The sequence below is a fragment of the Micropterus dolomieu genome, linkage group LG08, assembly GCF_021292245.1.
Source record: "Micropterus dolomieu isolate WLL.071019.BEF.003 ecotype Adirondacks linkage group LG08, ASM2129224v1, whole genome shotgun sequence".
Classification (NCBI taxonomy): domain Eukaryota; kingdom Metazoa; phylum Chordata; class Actinopteri; order Centrarchiformes; family Centrarchidae; genus Micropterus; species Micropterus dolomieu.
The window spans coordinates 13,222,882-13,235,747 of record NC_060157.1 but is presented as its reverse complement, the minus strand read 5'-3'; the positions used below and the strand labels follow the sequence as shown (position 1 = coordinate 13,235,747).

The following is a 12,866-nucleotide window of genomic DNA, read 5'->3' as shown; positions in this document are numbered from 1 at the left end:
AGATTGAGCTGTCAAATATTATTGATCAATGAAGGAATGTTTGCCACAAAAGCCTGTTCGTTGATTTATGCTCTATAGGATCTGTAGTATAGATATTTTACAGGTGAAGTAATATTCCCTCCCAAGAGCTGTATGCTCTGCTGATGGATTAGTCCTCTCACAGTTTGAGTCATATTGTTGTATTTCTCACCATTTTCTTCTGGTTTGTCTGGGGGTTAATTTTGTCTCTTTTCCCCCACTCAAATGGGTTTTCAAAGTGTAATATTGTCTTGTCTTTCACAACAAACCCCTTCTTTTCTCTATTAAGATGCACTGTAAAACAGCCTCTTGTCTGTTTTATTTGTTTTCTCCTCTCTATTCCTCCTCCTTTCTTTCTGATTGTCTCGTGTCGCTGGGCTCTTCCTCCTCTCTCCAGCGATGATGGCTCCTCATCTCGCTGTTGGTACAATGAGGAATGACAAGATGGGAGAGCCCTGTTTCTACCTAATGGGCCAAAATCAGACCACGGTTTGTAGCCAAAAGTCTGTCCCTATCCCCCTCTCCCTGTCATTTTTTTCCTTTCAATTTTATCCACCCTTCCTTTCAGCTCATCCCTACCTGAACCCCACTTTGTGTGTGTTTGCGCGCGGGTTTCTTTAAATCGTGTGCATGCTTTATGTTTTGTTGTGCCTGGATTAAACTTTACTTAATTTAACTTCTGTAAATCCGTACACACACACAAACCCTCCCCCTCTGTCAGCCCCACACCAGATATTTTTACTGGGACTAATTTAATGCCACTGCTCATCACATGCTGCTGCCATAGCAACCTGTCTCTAATTTGGCAGACCTGCAGCCAAACTCTTGTTTTTTGTTTTTTTCCCTTTTGGTTTGTTCTTCCCAATGATGCACATTGAGCTGTTCGCCATTTTGTTTGGAATGATTTCCTAGGTGCCTGCCGTGTCATTGATAACCCCTGCCCTACACTTGCCTGCTGTTGTTGCTGACATCACCTTGTGATTCAACCCACAGCCCTACAGAGAAAACACAATGTACATTGAAGTGATTTATCACTTCAATGTACATTGTGTTTATAGATGTAAAATAGAATGTTACACATCAGTTTAGATTAGCCTGATTGTTTCTGGGGAGATACACACACACACACACACACACACACACACACACACACACACACACACACACACACACACACACCATATAAAAGAGCACATGTATGCATGATTTCCATAAGTCTCTGCATTGACTTTCTGTCATGTCAATGCAAGAGCTGCCAAGGAACAAGGAAATACATGTCTGCAATAAATGTCACTTTTTATTAAAGTATTATTCAACCTAATTCCTCCTATAAGGTATTTCTAGTCATCAAGCTTCTCCTCCTTTCTCCTCTCCTGCAGACGGCAGCAGTGACGGGCACCCTCCCACGCCCGGGGCACAAAACACTCCGGAAGTGAGAACGCTGCCACCTAACAGCCGATATTACACCTCATTGGAGTCCAGTTATCCACCAGACCTTCACAAACCATCACGCCAGGAGGAGGCTGTGCGTGGCCGAGAAAGGGACAGGGCTGCATCAGATCAGATGGACTACCAAGGCCGGCAATTTAACCCCCACCATCATCACACCTGGAATAACAATCACAGTCAAAGTACCCCCAGAGAGCAGTCTCCAGACAACAGTAACAGCAGTAGCAGTGGCAACAAGAAGAGCCGAGGCCGCAAAGTCAAGAAGTCCGAGTCGGAGAGCGGCATCTCTAAACTCCTAAAGACTCTGAGGAAAGACAGCTCGGGGAAGAAGGCTGCAGCTACTGAGAAACTGAGGGGGCAAGAGCTCTCAAGCAGCAGTTCTACTCTGGACGGGAGGTTTTGCTTGCAGCGCCGCGGCTCCCTTGACCGCTCACCAACCCGAAAGTGCACCTCGTCTCCTGATCGCCGGCGGGCCAAGTCGATGGACCGCAGGGCAGGGCGAGGCAATCGGGACCGTACACCTGAGAGGGAGTACGATGATGGAGGGTTCCTCGCAGTCACTCCTGAACACAAGTTCTATGAGCGCCGGCTCCTCAAGGACTCACAGATGGCTGGGCGAGTCAGGGAGGCCACAACCCCCGAGCGCACCAACAACAATGGGGATTCCTTGTCTCTTTCCAGGGGCCGTACATATGATAGGGCCACAAAGAACGGCAACCTCTTGAGAGACTCTTCCTCAGAGAGGATGGAGGAGAGATATCGGATGAACGGGACACCCGAGAGGCGATACAGAGTGGAGCGGGACTCTTCCCCTGACAGCAACTACAGCCGGGACGAGCTGAACTATGCAGCAGCACCCAGACTGAAGGACTACTACAGCATGATGAAGAACAATGCTGCAACCAACAATGTTGCATACAACAACACAGGCCATAACAATAACGCAGCCGGCCACAGCCCAAACCAGCTCCCTGAGCCCAAGAGAAGGCTGTACAAAGAAAGCCCCAAAGACCTCAGCATCTAGAGCAGAGCAGAGATCCCCCTCGCCACTCTCTCCTCTATCTGTGCAAACTATGTACCATACACTGGAATTGGACTTCGGAGGATACCAACTCTTGTGCTTTATTTGGTCGACTGGTTTATTCATGAATTTGATTGACTTAACTACTTGTGATCCCATCCAGAGATTCATAAAACAGCAGGAGTACAATCCTTCTATCAGTTCATACTGGTTGTCATTGTTATAGTTATTTTGAACATAACAGAAGTTGTTGTACTATAGTAAAGGTATTGTATGTGCCTGCATTTAAAATCAGTGATATTGCTTTTTGTAGGCATTGCTGAATCTAAATATTTGTTCCCTCAGAGGTATGAAACATGCTTCCGGTTGTGGTAACTTCTAACTACTAAGCTTGTTTTCAACTTGTTTTTAGTGTCTTCTCCATTCCTGAATTGCTTTACTGAACAAACTATAGCACAAAACACTGATGGGTCACAAGAACTGTGAAAGTCACGTTGGACTTAAGGCAAAAATCTAAATTTAGGCTCAGATGGTAAAAGTAGAGTGATTATATAAATAATATATGACTTTTTTGCATCTGCTCACTATTTATTTATAATTTGGCACATATCTTGAGCAAGCGTCATTAAATCTTTAAGGACCAAGGTAGAAGTGCACATTGTACCTGGGAAAGCATGCTGTACCCTTACTTGTGTTGCATCCTTGAAATGTGTGACACCGGCAGCTCACCCTCCTTTGGCTAAATACACCAACACACTACTGAAATTAAGAAAATTAGGCAACTAATGTTACTTGAATATTCTGGCCCTTTGTTCCTCAGTGTGTACTAATGTAGTGGGAAAGAAACCCGAGTCACTTTCAACTACAGGCAAAACTGTTTTGGTAGACTCTCTGGTGCGGGAAAATGAGTGTTAATTAAATTTGTTGCTCATCAAAATTTCAATGTAGTACTTTAGATGAGTCTGCATTATTCCCAAATACCAGCTTGAAGCTGCCATAAAATATGATTTTTCACATACGGCAAAAAAAAAAAAAAAGTTTAAAACAAACCAATGTATAAATTATCCCTGTGCAAGATGCATGTGTAAATCTAAGTGTAGTTTAACCACTTTATATGATAGGTCTGAGCAAAAAATAATCCATAAGGAACATGCACTGTAATCCCACGGTAATTGTTGAGTCCTGTCCTTATGTTGATGATACCTACGTTTGCGCACTGACCACCTCTTGGGTCCTGGAGCTGATGTGGATTGTTGTGTTGGTGATAAATTGAGAGTCCCGGCACAGGAGACGACCAATCTGCCATGCTGAGCCATGCCGTCACGCCACTGGAGTCTGACTGCTGCTTTATAATGTGTTTTGTGTGTATTCCGTTTTATGTTTCATTAGAGAACTAAAAATATATTGGATAAACCACAACAAATGCATTGTTTGATCACTGTCGCCATGGTACTGTATTAACAAAAAACTAGAAGAAAAAAAAACAAACACATTTAAGAAGTTAACCTGTTGGCCATCACCTGTAAAGAATTTTAACTATTAGGAACCTGTCAAGGAATAAAATGTTGCCTTTTTCTTGTACAAAAGAGAAATTTATGAAAAACCTCTTCAGTGAGGAATGTGATATTGTGTTTATATCTCTGAAATGGACCTGATGATTTATGGGAAAGATGTTGATTTACTCTGGATCAGGTATGTAAAGACATTTTAAAATGAAAGACTGTATTTGGTCAATCAGAAACTGTTTGATGGTTTGAATCTCTCTTGATGGTTAGCCTGCCTTTGTATTATAAAGCACTTGTATGCAGTCTGTGTTCTTCAAGCATTAGTTTTTGCAATGTGCTCCGACATAATGCTGTCTCTGTGTTGATAAAAGCAGTACATGTATATGGGCCAACCTTTTTTTATAAAACTATGCATATATAAATACTACATTGTTCATAGCTTTATTTGACCCATGAAGCTATACATAACATTAGTCTAAGTACAAGTAGATGTGGACTTATCCAGCTTCTTTCCTTGAGATGGATTACAATGTATATGTAGCTATCAAAAGAAGTCTGTGAATGCTATTTTTATTATCAAATAAAGTTTTCCATACAAATTCAAAAGGATTTCATATTTCTGTACAGCCATTGTCTCTGGAGAGGCTTTTGAGTTTGTACACTGTTTTTGATCAAGTCACTCTATTGTGTCAGTTGTGGTTTTAATATTAAGCTTTAGAGACTTTTATTTTTTTTATTGAAGATCAACACAGGAGGAAAATTTAGCCTACTAGATTTAACAGTGTCAGCATCACTGGTTCACTGAACACAGAAAAGTAACATCAAAAACAACAACAATAACAAAAGATGTTAATAGTAGTGAGTCCATAGTCAACTGTACTGCCTTCCTCGACCACTTAGAAAGGCACTGAATCTTATGGAGTAAAGTAGTACAAGTATTACTGACGCACTCCAAATATTCTCAGACAGAAGGACAATTCATGTTTATATTATTGCTAGAAAGTTACAGCCAGTGCTACAATAACACTAATCATTACCACTGATATTCTTTGGCATCTCAAATGGTACACTAATAATTCTATAGTAAAATTTGTTTAATTAATTTTTTGGATATTGTATAGAACTGAGTGACTGATTAGGGGGATGATTTCTAGTCTACTGGATTCTTTTGAACTGAAAAGATTATAGCTGGCATGTAGTTAAAAAAAGCTAAATGGTATCTTGTCTATGTGAACAAAAATTCATAAGGTTGCCATAATATTCTTCAAATGCCTACATTCCATTTTTTAGAGTGTGATTTTGCAAACGCAGCAGGAGATGCTCTTCTTTTTTTAGTGCCAAATTAAAGCAGTGAGTGATAGGTTTAGAAAAAAAAATATTTCTTTCATTTAAACTCTCAGCTGGAGCTACACTTCAGTCTGCTCGGTGAGTATCTGTATTCCACGAAAGATCCACTGGTATGATGGTTGCTATAGCTACACATGAAGGTCATTATGGGAGAGATCTTGAGGTGGGTTTTTTTTCCCCCTCTAGCGTGGCATACTTGCACAACCAGCAGGAGGGGGAGGAGGAATCATGTTATTACTTGAGTTTCTGTATTTATCGTGCAACTCAGTTTGCAATATTTATCCACTGTTGAATGCAGTAGTCATTATAGAGTATTACTGAATGGGGGTATCATAAAAGAACACCTTTGCTCTTATTTTCTATATCTTGACAGCTGGGGGCTGTACAGCTCTCCCAATGATTCTTTCAATAACTGATTCTTCTGTAAGACTTGCCCCCCATATTTAGCATGTATTAGCTCTATAAGCAAGTAAGTAAGTAAATTGTCAGTATTCATAACTGGTAAAACTTTACATTAAGCCCCCTTATTTAGCATTAGCGTTTTTAACACACGATAATGTAGCTGTAAAGCAGCTTTAAGGACATTTTAAATGAAAATACAGCATTCGCCCACAATTAGAACTTATGTTATGAAAACCGTGTTTTACTATACTGTCATTCATTATCTGTTTACACACCCACCTTCACTTATGGGTGCTCACAGAAATAGTTATGGTTAACAAAAACATTAATAAACACACATATCTGCTACAACTACATAACTGTTATAAACAAATTATTAAATGGTTATATACTTCTTATAAATGCTAAATAGGGGAACTTAAAGTCAAGTGTTACCTAGTCATCCTTTGACAAACTCATTATTTTAAGGATAACATATTTGATATGATGGAAGGAATACAAGCGAGGAGTAACTGTTTCCTTTCCATAACCTTTGCATCAAGGTGTCTCGTTAATATGGATTTGTTATCCTATAAGTCTTTGTCTGTGTTAACCTTTAACTAATGTGATTAATATTCATCATCAAATTATGTTGGTGTTGCGTCGTGTGTATTTTCATCCCTGATTAATAATGTCATAATCCCTTAGGTAGGCCAAGTTCTAAGTCCAAGGTGACCGGTGACTGAAATGAGATTAATGTAGCAATGCAAATGCCTCTACAAAATAAATTCTAACATTATTTTTGTATTGTTCTAAGTGTCTGTACCATCAAGTTCTGCAGTAGAAATGGACTCAAGACATAAATGCATTCTGAATAGGTCATTCACATTTATTCATTTGATTAAATATACTACAGTCATATGAACTTTGCCACCCAAATTGTAAGTAAAACATAAACAGGATGAGTCATTTGCAAAGTGCGTTTTATTTTACGTTGCCTTGATTACATGCCTCTACATTCAAAAATAAGCCAGTATCATATAGGATCCAACAGTAAAAGATACATTTTTTCCCTTTCTGCTCAGGAAAAAAACATCTCATAGATTGTTAAGTTGGATATTCTGTACATACAGGAACAACTCTGTAATGGGCTGACCTTTCCTGCAACTGTCTTTATGTTGAACCAACATGTTGTAAAAATACAAAAAGGTTATTTCTGTAGACATTAGCCTTCAGTCGTTTCCCAAGGGGAGCAGAGGTCTTCTTCTTGGATAGTGGATCATGGAGCCTGTGTTGACAGCCCTTTTATGCAGGAGACACAGAGCTGGAGGAGACAGAGGAGGCCTCGGTCTTGGAAGCAGTAGAGGAGGCTCCCTCCTCCTCCTCAAAGGGATTCTTCCCGCAGCACAAGGTGGTGATCATGCAGTGGCGGAACTGCTTGTTCATGCAGATGTAGATCATTGGATTGTAGACAGCCGCAGCCTTGGCAAAGAAAGCCGGAACGGTCATTAAGACTGGTCCGAAATCAGCGCCTTGATGTGTGAAGATCCACCAGGCCGTACTGGCATAGGGCACCCAGCATATCAGGTAGGCTATACCCATGATAATGACCATGCGGGTGACTTCCTTTTGAGCCCTCTGGGTGGTCTCAGACTCCTGCTGGGCAGCAGCAGCCTCCTGGACAGCACAGAGCAGACGGCCGTAGCAGAAGAACACAACACTCATTGGAATGATGAAGTGGCAACAGAACATGTAGATGACAAAGGACTCATTGTTGAAACCTTCTGCACGGGTGTAGTAGTCGACTCCACATGAGCACTGCATGCCCTCAGGAATGTAACGAGACCAGCCGACGAGAGGGGGCACAGCACAGGAACAGGCCCCGATCCAAGTGACGACCAAACCCATGATTGCGTGATTCTCCCCAAAGCGGAAGTTGCTGATGGGCTTGCAGACAACAAGCCACCTTTCAACAGCCAGAACCATCAGTGACCAGAGGCCAATCTCACCACCAAGGGTAGCAAAGAATCCTTCCAGATTGCAGCCAAGGCGTCCTAGGACGAAGTAGCCATGCATGGAGGTGTACATCGTTGTGGTGAATCCTCCAAACACCATGAAGAGGTCAGCCACGGCAAGGTTCAGCAGGATGTAGTTTAGAGGGGTTCGCAGCTTCTTGTGTTCGATGGTGACATACAGAGTGAGGAAGTTGATGGGGAAGCCAAGAAGGATGAGCAAAAACATCCAGCATGCCAGGGCAAAATAAGCAGCTGGGTTGACAAGGTAATACTGAGGGTATTCATAAGGATTCCGGACCACGCCGGTGGTGTTAATCATAGGGACATAGAAATAAGGTCCCTCTGTGCCGTTCATGATTGCTGCTTGCGGTTGCGATCAGCCCTTCCTTGGTGTTTCTTCTGGCTTATCAGGACAGTGATGTAGAGGGACCTTGCTACAAATGGACCCAGGTAGCCACGGTCTGGCTTTTAAAGGCACACCTTGGATTATCACTTTCCAAATCCGTCAGCACAAAGTGATTTAGGACACAGTTAATATCTAATCCAGCTACCACTGCAAACATAACTGACCACTCATCAAGATATTAAGGTTGCACCTGCTCCTGCCCATTGTTGAGGAGCTACCCAAAGACTGCTTAATTAAAGCATTCTTACAACATGATACCTTGTGTAAATAATTCATCTTTTCATGTGCACTAAATTTGAAGGATGCTTCAACGACTGCTTATACCCTCATATTCGTGTAACTTTCCTCGAGGTGCTCATAAAAACACACACAAAAGTGGAGGGGATTTGCTGATTTGCACATATATATTTATAAATGTGAATTTAAGCATTTGTGTCATTCTGTTTTAGCTGTGTGATAGACGGTGACCTCATCAAAGTGTCTCTCTGCTGGTAGATGCTCTAGACCCCCATGACCCTGAATACAGCTAAGCCGGTAAATGTGATGAATTAATATAAATTAATTTAATGTAAGTTGTAACCCTAAAACCTTAATCTAACACAGTAAATTATAACATTAAATTAAGTTGTACGGGTAACATTTATTCTAAAAACAAATTCAGCCCAAAGCCATGTGGTTTTGGTGCACCTCTAAAAGCATTTTGTGAAATATCTGAAAAGGAGTCGCTGTTTTAGAGCACTATATTGAGGGTGTTCGCAGGTGCAATAGAAAAGTATGAATTCTTTTATGTACAAGTAGTCAAAATCACTCATAACTGGACTATAGTTGACCCTTCTTCCTTAACACAAATTAGACTTGAGTAGGGCTGCGACTCTCAATTATCTTCCTTACAGATTAATCTGCCAATTATCTTCTTGAAAATATAAAAAAATATATCCTGATCTCTGTATCAATGCGTGGTATGTGGTTGGTTTTCTGTGCTACATTGAATGTAGGGCAGATGCAGTGGTGTTGCTGAGTAGTGGACCATCTTAGCTCTTGGTGAAGAGCTCAGCACTTTCCTAATAGGTGTTGTATTAAAGAGATTTGGGGCTTATGGATGCGTTACTCTCACTGGCCGGTAATGGATTTAAATGTCGCAGAGGGTCATTCTCGCTGAGTAGGATGCTGCTGTTGTCAAATGGGATAACTTATTTTTCTTTTGTATTAAATGTTTCGGTTTATGAATGGTTAGCACTTAATGGGCCTCTTTGAGAGCCCATTGTGGTGTCAGTATTTTTTTTAAATTATTGTTCATTTTTAATTAGCATGTATGCATAAATGCTTTGTAAGTTTCCACTCAATTATTAATACAAGGTGATCTGCACACTGATAGGACATGACAGTTCAGCAAAGATTTGACTATTACAGAATTAGTCCTCCATGTTGAAGGACTAATTCTATAACAGTCGCTGCCATGTGTTTGGTATTTTATTACTTCAGTGGAAAAAAAATGCCGTTTGTTAAACCCATATGTATTATAGTTTTCTTATTTTTTCAATTTAGGTGCGTGTATGCTTTAAATCATTCACTTTGGGCTACATATAATACAATTATTTTCATTATTGATTAACTTGCTGATTATTGTCTTGATTAATATCAATAATCAATTAATCATTTGGCCTATCAAACAGTAGAAAAGAGTTAAAAATGGTCATCATAATTTCCTAGAGCTTAACGGTGACGTCTTCAAATAGCCTTTATTGTCCAACAGTCCTAAACTCAAAGAGACTCTGTTTACTGGAGCCATCAAATTGAACGACTAATCAATTAGAATAGTTTTTTGTCAATGGACTAAATGATGAATTGACCAAATGTTTCAGCTCTAATCTCTGTATGCAATGGATGTAGACACATTTTTTCCTCTTAAATAATTCTTTTCCCATTTCCAAGAGACCTTTTGGATGTAATGGACACCAGAAGTGCTCCTGTTACCATTTTCTTTACAAGAAATACAGAAGAATAGAAAAATAAAAATAAGACCTACGCTGATAAAACACTTGCTCTGAACTTGCTTTCCCCAAACTCTGCTGCTTTTGGGGATAAAATACATCCATCCACCCATTCATCCATGTTATACACCTGATTGTCCTGTTCAGGGCTGTAGGGCCCTGGATCCATGTCATTGGGTTACATACATTTTTCTCTTTCGGTAATAAAACTGCACTAATTGATCAGTCTTCATTAAGGAATAGTCTGGTGCGGGGTGAGGTAAGATTTGTTGAGCTGAAAAATGGTGGTGTGGTATCAAGCGTTTGGGGAAAGTAAAGCTTTGAGTAAACTGTGCTCTCTGGTGGAGAGTAAATTACACTGACTATAATATAACAATATACAGAAGCAGCAGACCAAGCATGAGAGGCCATTAATAAAATAAATCTATATGAATCATAGATATGTTTCAGCTACTGTGAAAGAGTAGCAGAGGAGAAAAATGACTGTAATGACTATAGGTGTAAAGTGCATGATTTAGAGAATGGGCAAGTGTGCAGGTAAAGAGTGTAAGACAGGTAATTAGTGTCGCAAAGAGAAAAATCTAATTTTCACAGGTCATGGGCGGCCTCTGAAGCTGAAAGGAAACCATCACATATTAAGTCATGTGAGACAGTCTGAGTCACTAGATTCTGAACAGCTTAAGAAAATATGGGGAAAAAGTTAATGAGGAATATAGAGATAGCATGAACGAGTGTGTTTCTCAAGCATAAAATCTAACATAGAACTACAATGAATTTTAATTTTCAAGCAAGAAGGCTTAACATGTGGTGGTTTCAGCTTCACAGATGTGAGGATTTGCTGCTTTCCATTGTCGTATGATAGTAAATGAAATGGGGACTGTTGGTTGGACATTAGTTTTTAGTATTTCATAGACAAAATGATTGATCCATTAATTGAGAAAAGAATCTGCATAATAATCAATCAATAATTGTTAGTTGCAGCCCCTGTCTAACATCATATATTAAAACCTAAAACAGACTTAAACTAAATTTAAGATAATATTGGGCGATTTTCTTGTATAGGCTATGCAAGTCTGGTACTGTATAAATAAATGATAATGTGCATAGTAATTCGTGTAGCATTGCTATAGTAAAGTACCTCACTATTAGATGGCTACTTTTTTGATGGTACTAGAGCAGTAGGAGAGACTTGAGGGCTGCAAACACCAGTTATTCATCCACATGCTGCGCAGGATTTACAGACCCAGGAGGAGATCAGGACAGACCTGTTGAACAGTCTCTCTCCTCTGCTGTGAAAACTCTGTAGGTGTTTTGCTGCCCTCAACAGGAAGTCAAAGTAAGTACTTAAACACAAATCCAAGAGTCTAATTTCATTCCTACCAGAAACTCTGTCAAAAATATGATGTTATATTAATTCATAGAACTTTTAACCAGGTTTTCAAAGACCTCAGCAACATATTGTGTTTTTACTATGACTGACCTTTGAACCACAATCACTGTGTGTTCACTTTTTGGTGAAGACACAACACTGTTTATTTCATGATTTTTAAATCATGAAACAAACAGTGGTGGAAAGTAAGAGCACTGGAGGTACTTGTGCTAGACCTGAGTGTTTCCATTTTCTTCTACTCCCCTCCTCTACAAATATTGTACTTTTACTCCACTACATTTACCTGACAGTTGTAGTTACCGGTCACTTTCCAAATTAAGAAAAAAAAACATGACACACTTATAAAACACAACATTTTGGACTATGTGGCCCATTACATTAACATTTATTCATTTAGCTGACCCTTTTATCCAAAGCGACTTACATTTGCTATACATGTCAGAGGTCGCACGCCTCTGAAGCAACTAGGGGTTAAGTGTCTTGCTAGATGGGTCACAGTGGGGAGTTGAACCCAGGTCTCTCACACCAAAGGCACTTCATCGTACCTCATCTTATCCATTGTGCCATCACCACCCCATTACAAAAAAGTAGTTATTGTCCACCACAGAATGGAAGTTTAATTAACTGTTCAAGACCCCAAAACAGCAACAATTAGTTGCTAAAACAATTCATACAAATTTTTCCAGTGCCCCATTCAGCATCTCATGGATTTATATTGTGATAATTTGAAGGGCCCGGCCTCCGGATTAGGAACAAATGGACTAAACTACCTTACTGTATATAAAGTAGGTAAAACACACCTCGACCAACATGTATAATATATCGGCCATGGATGTCATTTTTCGGCAGATTGAGTACTTTCATTTTTATTACTTTAACTACATTTAGCTGTTAATACTTCTACACTTTAACTTAAGGACTTGTTCTTCTCTTCCACCCAAGCGGGAAGCTTCCGTTCAGAGACGTGAATCCAATTCGGAAGTCCCTTAAACCTGCAGTCTACTGAACGGCAAGCAGGGGGCGAATCTTCTGGTTGCAAATAGAAGTCCAGTTCCATTAGAAATAATGGTAAAATGACCCTACTTCTCACATGATTTATTACCTCAGTAAACACTTTCCTGATGAGTTTATGGTCTCAATCACAAGTTTCATTTCTTCTTCAACACAACATGATGTTCATTTAGTAAATTATGGTCCCATTTAGAGGAAAATAGACCATAAAGCAGAGTATGCTTCAGGTGGGGATTATCTATGATTGAAAAGTCATTACCATGGCGACCTGTCAATCAGGCTAGAGTGACTCGTACCCACGGCACTGTGTAAATTTAACCAGCGCCGTTGAA

General features: G+C 40.0%; 2 protein-coding genes across 5 annotated transcripts in view; one reads left to right on the top strand and one right to left on the bottom strand.

The window, feature by feature from the left end:
- Positions 1 to 4,599, top strand: part of LOC123975168 (membrane-associated guanylate kinase, WW and PDZ domain-containing protein 1-like) — a 107,621-nt gene extending 103,022 nt beyond the window's left edge. For all 4 annotated transcript variants that reach the window (XM_046056398.1, XM_046056397.1, XM_046056396.1 and 1 more), the window contains one exon: positions 1,398 to 4,599. In XM_046056398.1, coding sequence (XP_045912354.1) covers positions 1,398 to 2,491 — 1,094 coding nt within the window. In that variant the 3' untranslated portion in view covers positions 2,492 to 4,599. The remainder of the gene's footprint in view (positions 1 to 1,397) is intronic.
- A 2,427-nt stretch (positions 4,600 to 7,026) lies between these two features.
- Positions 7,027 to 8,091, bottom strand: LOC123974665 (rhodopsin). The gene has a single exon (XM_046055501.1). The coding sequence runs from the start codon at positions 8,089 to 8,091 to the stop codon at positions 7,027 to 7,029; it is 1,065 nt and encodes a 354-aa protein (XP_045911457.1).
- Positions 8,092 to 12,866: the final 4,775 nt, after the last annotated feature.

Coding starts and splice junctions, on each gene's coding strand:
- LOC123974665 (XM_046055501.1), bottom strand. CDS start 8,091: ATGAACGGCACAGAGGGACCTTATTTCTATGTCCCTATGATTAACACC.